Source organism: Pleurodeles waltl, chromosome 5 (assembly GCF_031143425.1).
Source record: "Pleurodeles waltl isolate 20211129_DDA chromosome 5, aPleWal1.hap1.20221129, whole genome shotgun sequence".
In the NCBI taxonomy this organism is placed as follows: domain Eukaryota; kingdom Metazoa; phylum Chordata; class Amphibia; order Caudata; family Salamandridae; genus Pleurodeles; species Pleurodeles waltl.
In genome coordinates, this window is record NC_090444.1 from 1819344480 (window position 1) to 1819365618 (window position 21139).

Genomic DNA, 21139 nt, shown 5'->3' on the forward strand with positions numbered 1-21139 from the left:
GTCAGACACCCGAGTGCAGCCAACAACAAGTGCGCCAAGGACCAGGAAAAATTGACTCCCCTCCCCAGGGTACTTCAAAGGAGGAGGAACCGGGAGGGGAGTCGCGAGTACCCAGCAGAGGAATTCAGACACCTACAGCAAAGCGGCTCCTTTACCCAAGATGCGAGGTACTCAGGTAGGTGGGCCAGCATCAGCAGTGGCAACAGTGTCAACAGAGAGAGACAGAATACAGGTAAATAAGGCTATTGAGTCCACCCCCATGTAGTGGTTCAGTTTCTCCACTCCTTTGTATCCAGAAGTGGAGCCAAGGGGGGGGGCCCTGCTGCCTCCTGTCGCTGACGGGCGCAGGACGGGCCTACCCTTGGCCTCGGAGCGGCCCACGTTGTGGGGCAAAGACGCGCTCTTTATAGCGCTGTAATCAGCGGCAGGTGTGTATACTCAAGGACTGCCTCCTGGGGCCCTGAGCCTGCTGGTCGATGGAGTCCCCCACACTGAGCTGCAAGAGTGCTTAATGATGTCCACGGCTCGGAGCAAGGAAGTGCTCTTTTAGCGATGTAATCAGCAGCAGGTGAGGATGCTCAGGGACTGCCTCCTGGGGCCATGAGCCTGCTGGTCGATGGAGTCCCACACACGGAGCTGCAAGAGTACTTTATAGACATCGCCCAGGGCAGTGATAGAGATGTATGTATGTATGTATATGGTATTTCTGTAGCATGAACCTAGCCGAAAGGGAGCAGAGCACTGTGCATGACCAAAGATAAGCATAAAGTCAACAAGTAATAGAAAACGAAGCAGGGTTTGGGTGGTTCATGCACTATGGCGTGGTGTTCTTTAAAGAGTTAAGTCTTCAACTCTTTCCTAAATTGGAGCAAGGTCGGTGTGTTCCTAGTGATATATGGGGATGTTGTTCCAGATCTTGGGCCTGCTGTCAACTTTTTTCCACCTTTGTCTGCAGCTGTAGTCTGATGATGTCCTGGCTGTGGTTGTGCCTAGGACTACCAGAGATAATGTGCCTGCCTGAAAGATAAGCCGGGGTACTGGTTGGGACAGCCTTATAAATGATGCACCTGGTCTTGAATATGATGTGAGCCAATGGAGTTCCATCAGAATGGGGGTGATGTGATCACTTTTCTTCTGGCCCTGGAAGAGATGTGCTGTGGCGCGTAGTATACACCTAAAGGGTGCCAGTGTGGAGTCTCAGAGGCCATGGAGTAGTGCATTACCACTATCCAGATACAATAATATGATGGCTTTCTGGAAGAAATGGTTTGACCTTCTATAGAAGAGAGAGAGAGCTGGAGCCAGACTGTTTTTTGGCAACGTGTTCCTTGAAAGTGAGGTTGGTGTCTAGTGTGAATACAAGTGATTTGGCATTCAGTGAAAGTTTGGGTTTGAAATCGTCTGATACCTTTTCAATTGAGAGGAAACCTACCAGATAAATAAACTAAATAGATTATTGAAAGTCCTCCATAAACAAAAAGTCTATTCTTCATAAATCAACTTGAAATGAAGATGGTTTAGAATGTTCTTATAAGCGTTGAAGTACACATACATTTGGCCCCTCTCTCAGTCACCATTCATTTTTTGCCATTTGAAGAACAGACACTGGCCTTTCTGCTCATATGCAACTGAAACCGTGGTAGAAACAACATACTGCTTTATGTAAATGGAGACAAACATGTAAAAGTGATCTAGAGTTTCCTTAAACAGTGTGCATACTAGATGAAGACCAGATTGATTTAAAAACCTAGAACTTCATTCATAAACTGGTAACCAGGGAAAAGGTAACTGTATACTATTTGGCCTTAAAATCTTTGTAAATGATTCTTATGTATATGGTGTAGTAGTTGTAGGGAAATGCCTCCCTTGGCATGGTTACCCCCTAACGTTTTGCCTTTTGTTGATGCCAGTTATGATTGAAAGTGTGCTGGGACCCTGCTGACCAGGCCCCAGCACCAGTGTTCTTTCCCTAAACTGTACCTTTGTTCCCACAATTGGCACAGCCCTGGCACACAGATAAGTCCCTTGTAACTGGTACCCCTGCCCACATCCCACTGCCTGTGGCATAGGTAAGTCACCCCTCTAGCAGGCCTTACAGCCCTAAGGCAGGGTGCACTATACCACAGGTGAGGGCATAGTTGCAGTAATTGTGTTGGACACAAAGATGAAGGAAGACATTGCAGCAGCCTCATAGTCGCTCTAATCACCTTCAACTCTTCGCTTTAGATTAAGAGGCCCTTCACAAACTGGGAGCCCTATTTTTGGATAGAATGATAAAATAAAATGGGAAGCTCGGATTCCGAAGTCAAGCATCTACATATGCACCAAACTCAGCTAAAATCTGGAGATGTACCAGATTTTTATGTGCTTCCTCCTGCGATCGGCAAAGAGCATGCATGCTACTGGTAACTTGTGGATCGTTCCCGGAATGGAAGTTGCCTGTCACCCGCCACTGTGGTAGATCACTCAGCCGGCTTGTCACAGTTTGGGAATTTTTACCAGACTCCGCATATTGCCACTAATTCGAAATGGGGAGTTGGCAACATAAAAATTATTTCTGGATGCCATTAGGTCTCCACCCTTGTGTACCAGTGCAGATTACTCCCTTGTTGACCCTCTTCCAGTAAAAGTGTATACGAGTGACTGTGCTTCCAATGATCCCATAAATGGTGATTTCTGGGGAAAAGCTTGCAAGACAAGGAGGCAGGTAACATGTTAACAAGATGCTGCTGAGGCATCCTTATTGTTGATGAATTCGGAACCATTTTTGAAGAAAAGTTATTTACCTATAAAGTAACATCCCTGGACCCTACCATCAAAAGAAGAGGTTGGCATCTTTCCAGAAGCTTAAAATAGAACTCTGAGGGCTTTCTTGACTCCCTGTCATTCAAGGCTATCTGAAGATCCCTCGGATCCAAAGAGCTTATGTTAAAGATACAAGAATCACAGCGTTATGCAGGTTGGAGAGATGTGGGTAGATGTATTTAACTCTGATATTGTGCTTTAAGCTTTAACCTCAAATATCCAAGCAGTGTATTGACCAGGCTGCATCAGACATACCAACATATCAACCTCTGACCTGGAGGATACACACATCTGAAGGGGGTGTATTAAACTCCTCATTTATCTCAACAGATTGGCTAAAAATCTTTCCAAAAGTTGTTTTAACTTCAAGTGTGTTATTGCGTCTTTTAATTCGCTGGTTTATGTTGTCTATTGCTGCAGAGAATCCAGGGCCAACATTGAGACCAGTTCCTTTGTTGGGTGATGCCAGCATTGCGTCCTTCAACATGCCTGATGATGACGAATACTATAACGAAGCCCATGACTACGACGGGCCCTACAGCAGTGATCAGGATTATGATTATGGTGATTACTTATTTTTAAGTACACATTGGTGACTGGGCATCAGCTATGTCCATCATAGCATTTAAAATGATGAGAAACTGTTCATAGTCTGGGTGACCTGTTTAGTACTAACATGAAGGAATAACTCATGAGCACCTTCTTTCAATAAGTGCAAAACTATTTGCATTCTGCAGCCAAGATTAAGGCCCTCATTCCGACATTGGCGGGCGGCGGGTGCCGCCCGCCCAGCGGAAACCGCCATTTGGCCGCTCCGCGGTCAAAAGACCGCGGAGGCCATTCTGGCTTTCCCGCTGGGCCGGCGGGCTCCCGCCAAAGGAGCGCCCGCCGGCCCAGCGGGAAAGACCCTGCAACAATGAAGCCGGCGGAGTTGCAGGGGTGCGACGGGTGCAGTTGCACCCGTCGCGATTTTCACTGTCTGCAATGCGGACAGTGAAAATCTTTATGGGGCCCTGTTAGGGGGCCCCTGCACTGCCCATGCCAGTGGCATGGGCAGTGCAGGGGCTCCCAGGGGCCCCACGACACCCGTTCCCGCCATCCTGTTCCTGGCGGTAAAAACCGCCAGGAACAGGATGGCGGGAAGGGGGTCGGAATCTCCATGGTGGCGCTGCTTGCAGCGCCGCCATGGAGATTCAGCCCAAGCAGGGGAAATCCGGCGGGAAACCGCCGGATTCCCTTTTCTGACCGCGACTTTAATACCGCGCGGAAATGGGCATTGAAGCACCTCCAGCCTGTTGGCGGTGCTTCCGTGGGCCCCGGCCCTGGCGGTCTTGGACCGCCAGGGTCGGAATGACCCCCTAAGTGTCCTTTCTGGGTTCACTTTTAATTAAAAACTAGTTGTAGAGGATGTTGTTATTTGGATAGTTCGCAAACGTGTCGCCTACTAGACGTTCTGCTTTTTTTCTATGTGGAGTACTTTAGTGCAGAAATGTGGATTTCCCTCTGCTTGCAAAGTGGAATCATGTGACGTCTAGTGCACTGTGAGAGCAGATGTGTTATCCTAATGACATCAGTTTCACCTGTCAGCCTGCACACTGATGGGAGAAGAGTCAGGTGCCCACTGTGGTGTAACAAGTACGCCTTCACTTCAGTCGTTCTAGAGTGCCTTGGGCCTGACAGCCTGACATCCTACTTATGATCAGGCTTCCAAGCGGCCACCATGAAGCATCTCTGCAGAGGTTTGGAACTGTATGGATTCTGCCCATTAAAGACCAAGGGCCAGATGTAGCAAAGGGTTTTACCCATTCTGTGTCTATGGGAAAATGTGTTTGTACATATGGTCCCAAGAGAGGTGGCGTCTGCCTATAGTCAGTGACATCTTTGTACGCTGTCATGTTGGCGGGTCCATGAAAATCTCACTTTTGTGTTCAGTGCAAAATGGTGGCAGCACAGGGAGTGGAAAAGTATATGAGTGGATTGGGGGAGTAAATGAAAATGCATATAACATGCAAGACACCTATTGAATAGATTATGCAAAGTGCTTGCAGATGCAGTTTAGCTTCCAGGACTGCAAAGGGGTTTGAGAAGTTTTATACAAAGATGGAACAGAACCCCCATCTTAATGTTTACCTAATGTGAAACCTTCTATGTCCATACCTAGAGAGGATCCACTAATATCTTCTAATTACCTTAAAGATTGGGAACTTTTGTTCAAGTATGTCCACTTTCTAAATGTAAATCAAATGAGATTTCGGATTTTGTTAGTATTTGACCAGGCTATGGCATCTGCATACATATTTGTGAAATTAGCTAAAGAAGAAGAAATAACATAAGAGTTGCCTAGAAGAGCATTTCCAATAGTCAAGATATGGTGAGATGATTGTTCATAGAGATGTCAAAGGCCTTTCTAGGAAGCTTTTCTTTACTTGTCTGGCCTTCTTGAATGTCATAGAAGATCTCCTGAGAACCAACCAAAGTCTGAAAGGGTTTATTTACAAAAGAAACCAGCATTGGCAAAGCCAATAGGTCTCACTTATGGGCGAGCTATTGCCTTTGGCAATCAGTTGGGGGTGGTGAACGGGTGAACGGGAAAGCGGGTGGGGGGCTCAAAGTGTTAAAAACACAGGCGCACGAGCAAGCACCGGCTAAAATAACTTTTTCCCTGGCTAAACTGGCCTCATTCCATTCCATTTCGTGTAAACACCGTTCGACATTTGGAGCAATTGCCTGGCTTACTGAGCTGAGCACGAGGTGAGGATATTTGTGGTGATCTACAGGCTATGAGTTCGAATTCCAGCAAGAACGCCTCCGCCTTCCGAGGACGGTGAAGTCCGTATGGTTAAGTGGTTAATAGTAACACCTATTTATAGGGGTTAAAATGGCAGCGGTGGGGGGTGGAGCCCCCTATAAAACAAAGTTATGAATGTAGGGATGCGTAAATAGTGACGATACAGAACGCAAGGGGAACTGCATGCAGATTTTAGAATACGTTTTAACAAACATAAATCTTTATTCATAACTCGTTGCCAGGTTAATGTAATATTTAGTGGCATAAAATACGTTTCATCCCCTGTTTATGCATGGAGACGTTTTTGGCGGATAAAACAAACACTCACGTACACTGTAAACTTTCTGCAGTGAATTAATTTGAGTTTTGGGCTGGTTTCATAGAACGATCTAACGTGCTGGAGAGAGTTGTTCTCCTCTACTTCTTTCTCAACGTCCCCATTCTTTACTCACACACAGGTGGGAGTTGAATTACAAAGAAGGGAAAAGGTGGTCCCTATAAGGCTATTTACCCAGTTACAATACTGTAGGAGGCTGGACTGGCTTGTAGTGAGTACCAAGGGGTACTTGCACCTTGCACCAGGCCCAGTTATCCCTTATTAGTGTATAGGGTGTCTAGCAGCTTAGGCTGATAGATAATGGTAGCTTAGCAAAGCAGCTCAGGCTGAACTAGGAGACGTGTGAAGCTACTACAGTACCACTTAGTGTCATATGCACAATATCATAAGAAAACACAATACACAGTTATACTAAAAATAAAGGTACTTTATTTTTATGACAATATGCCAAAGTATCTTAGAGTGTACCCTCAGTGAGAGGATAGGAAATATACACAAGATATATATACACAATAGCAAAAATATGCAGTATAGTCTTAGAAAACAGTGCAAACAATGTATAGTTACAATAGGATGCAATGGGGAAACATAGGGATAGGGGCAACACAAACCATATACTCCAAAAGTGGAATGCGAACCACCAATGGACCCCAAACCTATGTGACCTTGTAGAGGGTCGCTGGGACTATTAGACAATAGTGAGAGTTAGAAAAATAACCCTCCCCAAGACCCTGAAAAGTGAGTGCAAAGTGCACCAAAGTTCCCCTAAGGACAAAATAGTCGTGTTAGAGGGAGAATGCAAGGAAAACACAAATCAGCAATGCAACAACGATGGATTCCTGTCTGAAGGTACCTGTGGAACAAGGGGACCAAGTCCAAAAGTCACAAGCAGCTCGGAGATGGGCAGATGCCCAAGAAATGCCAGCGGTTGGTGCAAAGAAGCTCTTTCTAGGCTGAAGAACTGTGAATACTGCAGGAACGACAAGGGCTAGAGACTTCCCCTTTGGAGGATGGATCCCCCACGCCTTGGAGAGTCGTGCAGAAGTGTTTTCCCGCCGGATGGACGCCAACAAGCCTTGCTACACGCAAATCGTGCGTTTGGCGTTTTTGGACGCTGCTGGGGCCCAGGAGGGACCAGGAGGTCGCAAATTGGACCTGCAGAGAGAGGGGACGTCGAGCAAGACAAGGAGCCCTCACTGAAGCAGGTAGCACCCGGAGAAGTGCCAGAAACAGGCACTACGAGGATGCGTGAAACGGTGCTCGCCGAAGTTGCACAAAGGAGTCCCACGTCGCCGGAGACCAACTTAGAAAGTCGTGCAATGCAGGTTAGAGTGCCGTGGACCCAGGCTTGGCTGTGCACGAAGGATTTCCGCCGGAAGTGCACAGGGGCCGGAGTAGCTTGCAAAGTCGCGGTTCCCAGCAATGCAGCCCAGCGAGGTGAGGCAAGGACTTACCTCCACCAAACTTGGGCTGAAGAGTCACTGGACTGTGGGGGTCACTTGGACGGTGTCGCTGGATTCGAGGGACCTCGCTCGTCGTGCTGAGAGGAGACCCAAGGGACCGGAGATGCAGCTTTTTGGTGCCTGCGGTTGCAGGGGGAAGATTCCGTCGACCCACGGGAGATTTCTTCGGAGCTTCTGGTGCAGAGAGGAGGCAGGCTACCCCCACAGCATGCACAAGCAGGAAAACAGTCGAGAAGGCGGCAGGATCAGCGTTACAGAGTTGCAGTAGTCGTCTTTGCTACTATGTTGCAGGTTTGCAGGCTTCCAGCGCGGTCAGCGGTCGATTCCTTATCAGAAGGTGAAGAGGGAGATGCAGAGGAACTCGGCTGAGCTCATGCATTCGTTATCTCAAGTTTCCCCAGAGACAGAGACCCTAAATAGCCAGAAAAGAGGGTTTGGCTACCTAGGAGAGAGGAAAGGCTACTAACACCTGAAGGAGCCTATCAGCAGGAGTCTCTGACGTCACCTGGTGGCACTGGCCACTCAGAGCAGTCCAGTGTGCCAGCAGCACCTCTGTTTCCAAGATGGCAGAGGTCTGGAGCACACTGGAGGAGCTCTGGACACCTCCCAGGGGAGGTGCAGGTCAGGGGAGTGGTCACTCCCCTTTCTTTTGTCCAGTTTCGCGCCAGAGCAGGGGCTAAGGGGTCCCTGAACCGGTGTAGACTGGCTTATGCAGAATTGGGCACCTCTGTGCCCAACAAAGCATTTCCAGAGGCTGGGGGAGGCTACTCCTCCCCTGCCTTCACACCATTTTCCAAAGGGAGAGGGTGTCACACCCTCTCTCAGAGGAAGTTCTTTGTTCTGCCATCCTGGGCCAGGCCTGGCTGGACCCCAGGAGGGCAGCTGCCTGTCTGAGGGGTTGGCAGCAGCAGCAGCTGTAGTGAAACCCCAGGAAGGGCAGTCTGGCAGTACCAGGGTCTGTGCTACAGACCACTGGGATCATGGAATTGTACCAACAATGCCAGGATGGCATAGAGGGGGCAATTCCATGATCATAGACATGTTACATGGCCCTATTCGGAGTTACCATGGTGAAGCTACATATAGGTAGTGACCTATATGTAGTGCACGCGTGTAATGGTGTCCCCGCACTCACAAAGTTCAGTGAATTGGCTCTGAACAATGTGGGGGCACCTTGGCTAGTGCCAGGGTGCCCTCACACTAAGTAACTTTGCACCTAACCTTTACCAGGTAAAGGTTAGACATATAGGTGACTTATAAGTTACTTAAGTGCAGTGTAAAATGGCTGTGAAATAACGTGGACGTTATTTCACTCAGGCTGCAGTGGCAGGCCTGTGTAAGAATTGTCAGAGCTCCCTATGGGTGGCAAAAGAAATGCTGCAGCCCATAGGGATCTCCTGGAACCCCAATACCCTGGGTACCTCAGTACCATATACTAGGGAATTATAAGGGTGTTCCAGTAAGCCAATGTAAATTGGTAAAAATGGTCACTAGCCTGTTAGTGACAATTTAAAAGTAATGAGAGAGCATAACCACTGAGGTTCTGGTTAGCAGAGCCTCAGTGAGACAGTTAGGCACCACACAGGGAACATATACATGCACACCTATGAGCACTGGGGCCCTGTGTGACAGGGTCCCAGTGACACATACATATAGGCCACAAACCTATGAGCACTGGGGTCCTGACTAGCAGGATCCCAGTGACACATAACAACCATACTGAAAACATGGTGTTTTCACTATGAGCACTGAGGCCTAGCTATCAGGATCCCAGTGAGACAGTGAAAACAGTGACAAACACCCTGACATACACTCACAAACAGGCCAAAAGTGGGGGTAACAAGGCTAGAAAGAGGCTACCTTCTCACACAACCCCCCCCCAAACGAAGGACAATAAGGCTAACCTTGGCCAGTTGAGACTTTATTGTCTAAGTGGTGATAAGTAGAGAGTAGCTCTGCAATAGACTGGTTACTCCCTTTATCATCCACTATATGGTTATTTCCCTGTGGGGATGTAAACCACCCTGTTTGAAGTTTTTTAGCTAAGCAACAATGTGAAGATGTATTTTCAGAGTTTCTATCAGTAAGTTTTAGTTTAGAGCAGTGGGAATTGTCCACTGAACCTATTTGTAGTGATGGAAATGCCAGACAGGGATGCTGTCTCAGAAAAGCCATAGCTGGGCAAAAACTTTGTCCATATGGCTGGAAGAGAGAACAGGGATGCTGTTTCTCTTGGGTTGGAGCAGGGCAGGGATGCTGTCCTATCAGCTCCACACTAGGGCAGGGATGCTGTCCTAAGTGTTGTGAGGCAGTGCAGAGTTTCTGCACTAAAGTTTCTCTGGGAGGGTTGGAGGGATGCTCCATGTTAACTAAAATGGTGCTCTTTTTCTCACCAATGTTAGTTATCCCACAGAGAGGTACTTCCACCTCAGGGAGTCCAGCTTTGCCAGCTGATGATTCCCTTGGAACAGGTGCCACCCCAGGAGAGGTTTCTCCCACCACAGGAATAGTATCCTGAATGGTAGGGTGGTTAGGGGATACTGTGATACCCTTTTTACCTGTTGATGGAGAGGGATCCTGAGTTTTCAGGCCTTCTCTCCTTTGCTTTTTCATTTCACTTGAAATGAGAGGGAACAATTCCTCAGGGATGCCCAGCATGGCTGCATGGGCATAAAACTCTACATCAGCCCAACCTGAGGCCTCTAGGTCATTACCTAAGAGACAGTCTACAGGCAAGCTAGGTGATACCACCACCTGCTTAGGGCCAGTAACTCCACCCCAACTAAACTGAATTATAGCTAAGGGAAGAAACTTGGTGGAGTTATGGACATCAATAATCTTATACTGTTGTCCAATGATGTGTTGTTCAGGAGGCACTAGGTTTTCAGTCACCAAAGTGAAACTGGCACCTGTGTCCCTGTAGGCCAAGGCCTCAACACCATTTATTGAAACTGTCTGCCTGTACTTATCCATTGTAAGGGGACAAGCAGCCAGTGTGGCAAGGCCAATGCCACTAGGTGTGACAGAAACTGTCTTGGGACTGATTACATCAGTTTCCACTATGGACCCATAAGTGAACCCAACTACACCCTTTGCTTGACTGTTGCCAGCAGTCCCACCACTAGTACCACTACTGCTAGGGGCACTAGAGCTTGATGTATTAGTGGTGGTAGGCTCAGGGGGTTTACCTGTACAGGACTTATCCCCTGGCCTATGGCCTCTGTTTTTACACACAAAGCACCAAGGCTTTTTAATGTGTGCAGGTTGGGAAGAAGAGGAAGAATTTGTTTTATCCCCACCCTCTGAAGAGTGTTTAAGATTTGAAGTGGGATCTTTGGTTTTACCCTTATCCCCATGCTTATCTTGAGATTTTTCACCATCTTTCTTCTTATTGCCATCTTTGTCACCCCCTGTATGAACTTTTCTGTTCACCCTTGTTCTGACCCATTTGTCTGCCTTCTTTCCCAATTCTTGGGGAGAGGTCAGATCAGAGTCTACCAGGTACTGGTGCAACAAATCAGACACACAATTATTAAGTATATGCTCTCTCAGGATTGTGTTATACAGGCTTTCATAATCAGTAACTTTACTGCCATGTAACCACCCCTCCAAGGCCTTCACTGCCTGGTCAATGAAATCAACCCAGTCTTGTGAAGACTCCTTTTTGGTCTCTCTGAACTTTATCCTGTACTGTTCAGTGGTTAAGCCATAACCATCCAGGAGTGCATTCTTAAGAACTGTAAAATTATTAGCATCATTTTCTTTTACAGTAAGGAGCCTATCCCTACCTTTTCCAGTAAATGATAGCCATAGGATAGCAGCCCACTGCTTTTGAGGGACATCCTGTACAGCACAGGCCCTCTCAAGTGCAGCAAACCACTTGTTAATGTCATCCCCCTCCTTATAAGGGGGAACTATCTTGTGCAGATTCCTGGAATCATGCTCTTTTGCAGGATGACTATGGGGAATACTGCTGCTGCCACCATGGGTATCTAAACCCATCTTCTGTCTTTCCCTCTCTATTTCTAAAGACTGTCTATCCAAATCCAGCTGTTGCTTCTTGAGCTTCAGTCTGGTTTGCTCCACTCTCAATCTATTGAGCTCCCTTTCTAACAATCTGTCATCAGGGTGGGTGGGAGGGACATTTCTAGATACAGAGGTATGATGGGAATGAACAGAAGGAGACCTGTCCCTTACAGAGGGCACCCTAACAGCTTGGCTACCAGTATAATGTGAGAGCACATCATCAGTATGATGTGATTCAACCTCTGTACCAACTATGCTAGACTGTCTAGTAATGGGCAGGCTGAGAAGTTTCTTTCCTGAACCTTTTCCTGGGGGAGTCCCTGGATCAGATTGAGAACCATTAGCTACTTTTTCTACAGATTGGGCACTTATGGCCTTATCTTGTACTCTAAGCATATTAATTAACAGTTCTAAAGAAGGATTCTTCCCTACACTCAAACCTCTCTCTATGCAGAGACTCCTTGCTCCTTTCCAGCTAAGGTGATCATATGCAAGTTTGGACAGTTCAACTTTTTGGCCTGTGCCAGACATTTTTTAGAGAGAGTAAAAGTGATAGACACAGAGAAAAAAGTTTTCAGAACTTTTTGGAAAGACAGAAAAAAAAACTTTTTAAACTTTTAAGAACTTTTTGAAAGTTTAGAAGTACTTTTCAGCACTTAGAAAAGAGTGAAAAGAGGAAATGCAAAACTTTTTGGCTATGTGTATATACACTGACCTTGTTTTGTATATTTTTCTCTTATGAAAAGTACAATGACAAGAGTGGTAAGCAGTCTCAAGCACTTATCCCACCGCTGCACAACCAATGTAGGAGGCTGGACTGGCTTGTAGTGAGTACCAAGGGGTACTTGCACCTTGCACCAGGCCCAGTTATCCCTTATTAGTGTATAGGGTGTCTAGCAGCTTAGGCTGATAGATAATGGTAGCTTAGCAAAGCAGCTCAGGCTGAACTAGGAGACGTGTGAAGCTACTACAGTACCACTTAGTGTCATATGCACAATATCATAAGAAAACACAATACACAGTTATACTAAAAATAAAGGTACTTTATTTTTATGACAATATGCCAAAGTATCTTAGAGTGTACCCTCAGTGAGAGGATAGGAAATATACACAAGATATATATACACAATAGCAAAAATATGCAGTATAGTCTTAGAAAACAGTGCAAACAATGTATAGTTACAATAGGATGCAATGGGGAAACATAGGGATAGGGGCAACACAAACCATATACTCCAAAAGTGGAATGCGAACCACCAATGGACCCCAAACCTATGTGACCTTGTAGAGGGTCGCTGGGACTATTAGACAATAGTGAGAGTTAGAAAAATAACCCTCCCCAAGACCCTGAAAAGTGAGTGCAAAGTGCACCAAAGTTCCCCTAAGGACAAAATAGTCGTGTTAGAGGGAGAATGCAAGGAAAACACAAATCAGCAATGCAACAACGATGGATTCCTGTCTGAAGGTACCTGTGGAACAAGGGGACCAAGTCCAAAAGTCACAAGCAGCTCGGAGATGGGCAGATGCCCAAGAAATGCCAGCGGTTGGTGCAAAGAAGCTCTTTCTAGGCTGAAGAACTGTGAATACTGCAGGAACGACAAGGGCTAGAGACTTCCCCTTTGGAGGATGGATCCCCCACGCCTTGGAGAGTCGTGCAGAAGTGTTTTCCCGCCGGATGGACGCCAACAAGCCTTGCTACACGCAAATCGTGCGTTTGGCGTTTTTGGACGCTGCTGGGGCCCAGGAGGGACCAGGAGGTCGCAAATTGGACCTGCAGAGAGAGGGGACGTCGAGCAAGACAAGGAGCCCTCACTGAAGCAGGTAGCACCCGGAGAAGTGCCAGAAACAGGCACTACGAGGATGCGTGAAACGGTGCTCGCCGAAGTTGCACAAAGGAGTCCCACGTCGCCGGAGACCAACTTAGAAAGTCGTGCAATGCAGGTTAGAGTGCCGTGGACCCAGGCTTGGCTGTGCACGAAGGATTTCCGCCGGAAGTGCACAGGGGCCGGAGTAGCTTGCAAAGTCGCGGTTCCCAGCAATGCAGCCCAGCGAGGTGAGGCAAGGACTTACCTCCACCAAACTTGGGCTGAAGAGTCACTGGACTGTGGGGGTCACTTGGACGGTGTCGCTGGATTCGAGGGACCTCGCTCGTCGTGCTGAGAGGAGACCCAAGGGACCGGAGATGCAGCTTTTTGGTGCCTGCGGTTGCAGGGGGAAGATTCCGTCGACCCACGGGAGATTTCTTCGGAGCTTCTGGTGCAGAGAGGAGGCAGGCTACCCCCACAGCATGCACAAGCAGGAAAACAGTCGAGAAGGCGGCAGGATCAGCGTTACAGAGTTGCAGTAGTCGTCTTTGCTACTATGTTGCAGGTTTGCAGGCTTCCAGCGCGGTCAGCGGTCGATTCCTTATCAGAAGGTGAAGAGGGAGATGCAGAGGAACTCGGCTGAGCTCATGCATTCGTTATCTCAAGTTTCCCCAGAGACAGAGACCCTAAATAGCCAGAAAAGAGGGTTTGGCTACCTAGGAGAGAGGAAAGGCTACTAACACCTGAAGGAGCCTATCAGCAGGAGTCTCTGACGTCACCTGGTGGCACTGGCCACTCAGAGCAGTCCAGTGTGCCAGCAGCACCTCTGTTTCCAAGATGGCAGAGGTCTGGAGCACACTGGAGGAGCTCTGGACACCTCCCAGGGGAGGTGCAGGTCAGGGGAGTGGTCACTCCCCTTTCTTTTGTCCAGTTTCGCGCCAGAGCAGGGGCTAAGGGGTCCCTGAACCGGTGTAGACTGGCTTATGCAGAATTGGGCACCTCTGTGCCCAACAAAGCATTTCCAGAGGCTGGGGGAGGCTACTCCTCCCCTGCCTTCACACCATTTTCCAAAGGGAGAGGGTGTCACACCCTCTCTCAGAGGAAGTTCTTTGTTCTGCCATCCTGGGCCAGGCCTGGCTGGACCCCAGGAGGGCAGCTGCCTGTCTGAGGGGTTGGCAGCAGCAGCAGCTGTAGTGAAACCCCAGGAAGGGCAGTCTGGCAGTACCAGGGTCTGTGCTACAGACCACTGGGATCATGGAATTGTACCAACAATGCCAGGATGGCATAGAGGGGGCAATTCCATGATCATAGACATGTTACATGGCCCTATTCGGAGTTACCATGGTGAAGCTACATATAGGTAGTGACCTATATGTAGTGCACGCGTGTAATGGTGTCCCCGCACTCACAAAGTTCAGTGAATTGGCTCTGAACAATGTGGGGGCACCTTGGCTAGTGCCAGGGTGCCCTCACACTAAGTAACTTTGCACCTAACCTTTACCAGGTAAAGGTTAGACATATAGGTGACTTATAAGTTACTTAAGTGCAGTGTAAAATGGCTGTGAAATAACGTGGACGTTATTTCACTCAGGCTGCAGTGGCAGGCCTGTGTAAGAATTGTCAGAGCTCCCTATGGGTGGCAAAAGAAATGCTGCAGCCCATAGGGATCTCCTGGAACCCCAATACCCTGGGTACCTCAGTACCATATACTAGGGAATTATAAGGGTGTTCCAGTAAGCCAATGTAAATTGGTAAAAATGGTCACTAGCCTGTTAGTGACAATTTAAAAGTAATGAGAGAGCATAACCACTGAGGTTCTGGTTAGCAGAGCCTCAGTGAGACAGTTAGGCACCACACAGGGAACATATACATGCACACCTATGAGCACTGGGGCCCTGTGTGACAGGGTCCCAGTGACACATACATATAGGCCACAAACCTATGAGCACTGGGGTCCTGACTAGCAGGATCCCAGTGACACATAACAACCATACTGAAAACATGGTGTTTTCACTATGAGCACTGAGGCCTAGCTATCAGGATCCCAGTGAGACAGTGAAAACAGTGACAAACACCCTGACATACACTCACAAACAGGCCAAAAGTGGGGGTAACAAGGCTAGAAAGAGGCTACCTTCTCACAAATACAACCAAACTTTAATTGTACAGTTTCTAAAAATGAACATGGTGCGGCAACTTCAACGTTTCCATCATTTGTATATGTAACTCCTCGTCGCCAGGACGATGTTTTCTCATTTATTCTGCATTTAACGGCAGTCCTTCTCTTTCCCTAGACAAAATCCATCCAATGTGTGACTCATTTCATTTCATTCGAGCTTTATTTCAGCAACAAATACCATAAAGGCACAGCATATACACACAGAAAAACAAAATTCACCATAGAGCATGTAACAATAGATTAAAACCTCAGGATAGGAAGATCCACATAACCAGAGCCCAGGGCCTAAAAATCGCACACTAGGCGCTCTGTCCGCATATAGATGTGTCTTAATTGTTCTTGAGAGTTTGTGGACCTATACCATAAAAATATTTGGACGGAATAGTGCTCTAAATCATACCGAAAAAACAGTAAAATGTTACCAGGTAGATTCAATTTCCTGAGGTCTTTACATTCTCCTTCCCTAAATAAAAGTATGGTGCCTAACATAATACAAATGTATAGACTAAAACTAAAAATGAGCAATGTAAATTTTGGTTAAAAGACACGGTCTGAGTAATTTGATAGGAGGACTGTGTTAACATTTAAAAATCTTACTCTAATTCGCCATATTGCTGCTAACAACTTTGCCACCGCACGCACCACAGGCCCGTGGGTGCTAGTTCTGCAAATCCTAAGGGCCAGATGGCGATCCCTGATGCCCAGGGTAATGCAGAGAGGTCTTATCCAACGGGCCCTTTGCTTTTCATAGGCAGGACAATGGAATAGAATATGACTAATTGATTGCCTAATGTTACACCTCATCAGGCAAAGATCTATTAAAGCAGTTTGCTTCCACCTGGAAGTAAGATCACGTACTGTTAGGATCATATTCTAAATCTTGTGTAAAGTGCACATGCCACAGGATGTAAAATAATATCAAAAAAGTGCTCAAACTCATAATAACACTTAAATGCTAAAAAAAACTGTTGGTCATACTACCCGATGGAACAGCTGCTGATGTTGACGTTTGCACACTCACCCAGTAAGCATCGTTCTAAATCTGTGAGGCATTTTTCGGAAGATGCAAAGGATCCAACCAATAGGAACCCAACCCAAGTTTGGATAAACAATTTTTTATGTAGTAGCACCAGGGATTTTCCCAACCTGGTAGTCTTTCAAGAGCACTCCTAACCATGTTCTATAGGGATCTAAGGCTGCTATGACTGTGTGACTCAATCTTGTGCATGCATCCTGCTCCTCCAGCCTCAATGAAAACAAAGCACTGGAGTTTGTAATACACGCAAGGCAGCCTCTTTCCTAGTACCATCTCCTGGGCGTGAATGGGCGTCTGGTACAGTTAAATCGCCTTTTCGGTAGGGGGTGAGTTTGGAAAGCTGGTGGAGGGGGAGTGAACAAGGCAGCGTCCCCCGGTGAACTGCTGTCAGACGTTGGAGAGTGAGGAAGCGGCAGGCTGCCTGCATCCCCCAGCGGGGCACAGTGCAGACATACTCCGAGGGAGGACATGCACAAACCAAGCATTTCTTATCAGAGATGTTATGTTAAGGTGATTTATAGAGGGCATGGCTACCCGAAGGCCTCCCAGCGCTGAGTATGGATTCTCAGGTTATAGTAGGAAAGTTAACCTCTAAAAAGCCAGGTTTTAAGCAGTCAATGAAAGGAAAGCTTCTGGCTAGCCTGCCGTAGGCTGAGAGGTAGTGAATTCTACAATTTGCTTCCTAAATAAGCCATAGCGCTCCCCCTCCCCCATCTGGCCTTTTTTACAATTGGAGGTCTAACTACTGCAGCAGACAAAGATCTAAGTTGCCTAGAAGGCGTGTAAAAGGAGGCTTAAGATTTTAACATAGAAGGACCTCTATTGTGTAGGTGCCTGTGAATATAGCACAGAGCTTTGAACTCTATGCACTGTGCACAGGAAGCCAGTGAAGAGAGGAGATAGCCTCTTTAGCAGACATATGTCTAGGTATGTCTAGAAGGAGCCGAGCAGAGGCATTCTGAACTACCTGCAGTTTCCTACTTACGTACTTTGGAGAGCCAAGGTACAGTAATTACCATAATCAAGCCGAGAGATATGAAGGGCCTGAACAATAAGTCTTTTAGCTACGAATGGCAAAATTCTGAAGTCTTTCCTCAACAATCTAAGTAGACTGAAACAACTTGCAGAGATCTTTTTTACATGGTACTCCATAGTAACCCGATGGTCTAGCTAGATGTCTAGGCTCTTAATATTCTCTTTAGGGGGAGGCAAATTCCTTATGGGGTCCAGGATGGAAGAATGGAACCCCAAGCATGGACGATGTCCCAATATCATTATTTCAGTTTTATCTTCATTTAGCCTGAGTTTGCATTCTGACATCCTTCTAGTCACTACCTGTCGGCAGGGTGTGAGTGCAGAGCAATTAGTGCTGGAATTAGTGGAAAGAGAAACTACCAGCTGAGTTTCGGCTGCATACTACCCAATTGAAAGACCATAAGGCTTCACGATCTCCACGAGTGGGGACATATAAATATTGAATAACGTGGGGCTAAGGGAAGAACCCTGGGGTACCCCAGGGTTGATCGGTACAAGATTAGATAGAAAGGACTGGTCCAGTACCTGAAAGGTCCTCCCCTCCAAAAAGGAGGAGAGCCATCTTAGGGCACTGCCAGTAATTCCGAGCTCTGCCAATCTCAAAAGAAGTATGCAGTGATCAACTGTGTCAAAAGCTGCGCTAAGATAACAAATTAAGTGGGTCGACGTGGAATAACCCACTGGGAACGTGGTAGCTGCCATCATAGAGCGGTTGCTTGCGCTGTGTTCTGTCTGGATTCCACTGACACCACCTATGCTCTCCCCCAGATTTGTGACAGCGATGCCAGTAGAGTGCTAGTGTCTCCCAAGCTTGATCCACACATGGAAGAGAGAGTGAGGTGAAATGTATAGGCGTGAGCTGCGCTGTATATGCGAGGGGTACGAAGGGGCTGGCACCGACCACTGGATGTGGTGTCTCACATCTCAGAGATGTGAACATGCACCCACAATGTAACACAAGCATGAAAAAAATAAAAAAATAGTCCCCCAAAGGACAGATAACCAATGCAATTTTGCAAAAAATGCAAAATGCTTTGTACAGAGATACCGATTTCCTAATAGCGATTCCTACAAAGTAGGAATCGCTATTAGGAAATTGCTATTAAGAAATACCCTTGCATTTTAGTCAGTGGGCCGGTTTTGCATTTCCTAAATAGCGATTTATTATTAGTAAATCGCTATTTAGCAAATGCAAAACCAGGGCCGGCAAAGAGCAAAAGGCCCCCCTTGGGGCACACCAAAAATAGGGGTGCACCTGTAGAGCACACATATGCCTAAGAGGCATGTGAGTGCTATATCACGATTTAAAAAAAACACTTTGCAGTGCTTTTTTAAAATTGCACCTAATTGCATCTAATAAATGCCGAAGTCACATTTAGGAAATGCTTTGTACATCAGAATAGGATTTGCAAATAGGGAATCTCTATTTGCATTACCTATTCTGGGAATACAAATTGCGATATCTACAGGGTGGAAATGGCAATTTGTGATTCCTTAAAGGACTTTGTACATTAGAAAAGCCCAGTTTGCATTTCTTTATGGCACAAAATACCAATTCGAACCGCTAAGAAATGCAAACAGGCTTTGTACATCTGGGGCCAGATGTATCAAGCCTTTTTGGCATTCGCAAACGGTACGAATGCCCGTTTGCGAATGCAAAAATGCTTTTCAGCATTCATGAAAGGCATTCGCAGCGCAAATTTAAGGAATCGCTAAAATAGCGATTCCTTAAATTTGCGAGCCTGTTTAGAAAATCGCAAATTGCGATTCTCTAAATAAGAAATTCCAAATAAGGAATCCTTATTTGCGATTTCTAATCCACACGTAACAAGCAATTCCCTAATTCAAATTGGGCATTAAGGAATCGCTATTACCACCAAGTTCCACCATGTGCAAATTTTAAAAATACATTAAAAATTCCTTTTTTTAAATTGACATGTAATGCACACATGCCCCTTTGGCATGTGTGTGCCTTACATGTCCTTAAAAAACTTCTTGGGGTGCAGCAGAGGGGGCTTTAGGCCCCCAGCACCCTGGGGTTTGCATTTCCCAAATTTGCGAATTCCAGTTAGGAATTCGCAATTTGGGAAATGCAAAATATTCGCAAATATGGGCCTACAGGCCCATAGGTGCGAATGGGGCCGGAATCGCAATTTGCGATACGGTAATAGCATTTTCAATTTTTAAGAAACTGCTATTACTGAATCGCAAATATGATACATTACATTTTGCGAATCAGAAATAGCTATTTCTTATAAATCGCTATTTACGAATTGCAGATGCCTTTTTTGTTACATCTGGCCCCTGGACCCATGTTCCTGCTCCATGGGGTGAACCAAAGAGACTAGCATTTGCAATATAATAGGTTTCGCATTTACGTGAGTTGGCTCTCTTGGCATTGTAAATGCATAACTGAACTTTTTTTGCCACATAAATTGGTCATCCCTGCTGCATATTTTGGTCTTTTCTGCCACATAATTCCAGTGTGAATGCATATAACTAAAGAACCAGTAGACCTACTAGAATATTTTTTCAAACAAGACCCTTAAAACACAAACTACTCCCAGGTGCGAAACAAAAGTTCCAGCCATAAGCGAGCATAAAATACACTAAATGGTGGGATGGGTTATTATTTTGGGGTCCCAGAGATGGTTTAGACAGAAAGTCCATGTTGTGGTGAACATTTTGAAGGTGGTCTCATTGTCCTAGTACCGCCATAGGCAGAGTTATGAGCAAAAATGTTTTGTAAAAGGAAGGCCCTGCAAAGCATTATGGGGAGGGTTTGCAAGTGCTGTGAATATTATAGTTTGTTGACTGTAATGCTCTGAAGAGCCCCTAGAAAACCACAATAAAAAATAGATTTTCCAAGAAGCATGGACATGTAACCATGTAGTTAGCCTCTAAAGGGCATAACCACATGAAAACAAATGGCAGAAAGTAATGCAGTGCAGCCATATATTTAGCCCCTGGAGGACATAGTGCATTACACATGTTCAGGGCTAGCAGGCCTCTTGCAATGCTATTTCAAACAAGGCCCTTAGAACACAAACTACTCCCATCTGCAAAATAAAAGTTCCAGCAATGAGAGAGCTTAAACAGACATTGAATGGTGGAGGAGCTATTATTTTGGGGTCCCCACTAACCATGTGTGCGCACACAGATATGATCTAGATTTAAAGAGCATGTTACAGTGAACGTTTTGGTGGTGGTCCTATTGTCCTAGGATCACCACTGAGTTATGGTTAAAAATGTTTCGGAAAAGAAATGCTTGCAAAGCGTTATGGGGTGAGTTTCCCCGAGTGCAGCGAATATTGTAGTATTGGCTCTCCCGCTATGCCACCTTGGCTAAAGGCTTCCCACTTTTCCTGCACTTTTGTTTCTTCTTTTTGTTCTGGGGCCTACCTGCAGACACAGCAGGGGCAGCACCTCCAGAATCCCTGGAAAAGAACTGGCACTGGGCCAGTTTTTCCTTTGGGCTCGAACCGGCCTCTGGGTTGGTCATTTCCAAGGGGACAATCAAGGGGAGGTCTGTAATGACTACCACCCTTCTCCAGCTAAAGGTCACACCCACTTCTAAGGGCACTAAAGTTACAGGCCTATCAGTGACCTCCACCAGGCTAACCCTCACCCTGGTAGTCTCACCTGGGATGTACTGGTTTGACAGC

The 21139-nt window shown here is 46.5% G+C and overlaps 1 protein-coding gene across 4 annotated transcripts in view; it reads left to right on the plus strand.

Annotated features, from left to right (window-relative positions):
• Positions 1-21139, plus strand: part of RNF8 (ring finger protein 8) — a 292936-nt gene that overhangs the window by 242022 nt on the left and 29775 nt on the right. For 3 of the 4 annotated variants that reach the window (XM_069236312.1, XM_069236313.1, XM_069236311.1), the window contains one exon: positions 3226-3369. The exons of the other annotated variant lie outside the window; for it this stretch is intronic. In XM_069236312.1, coding sequence (XP_069092413.1) covers positions 3226-3369 — 144 coding nt within the window. The remainder of the gene's footprint in view (positions 1-3225; positions 3370-21139) is intronic. 4 annotated transcript variants of the gene reach the window in all.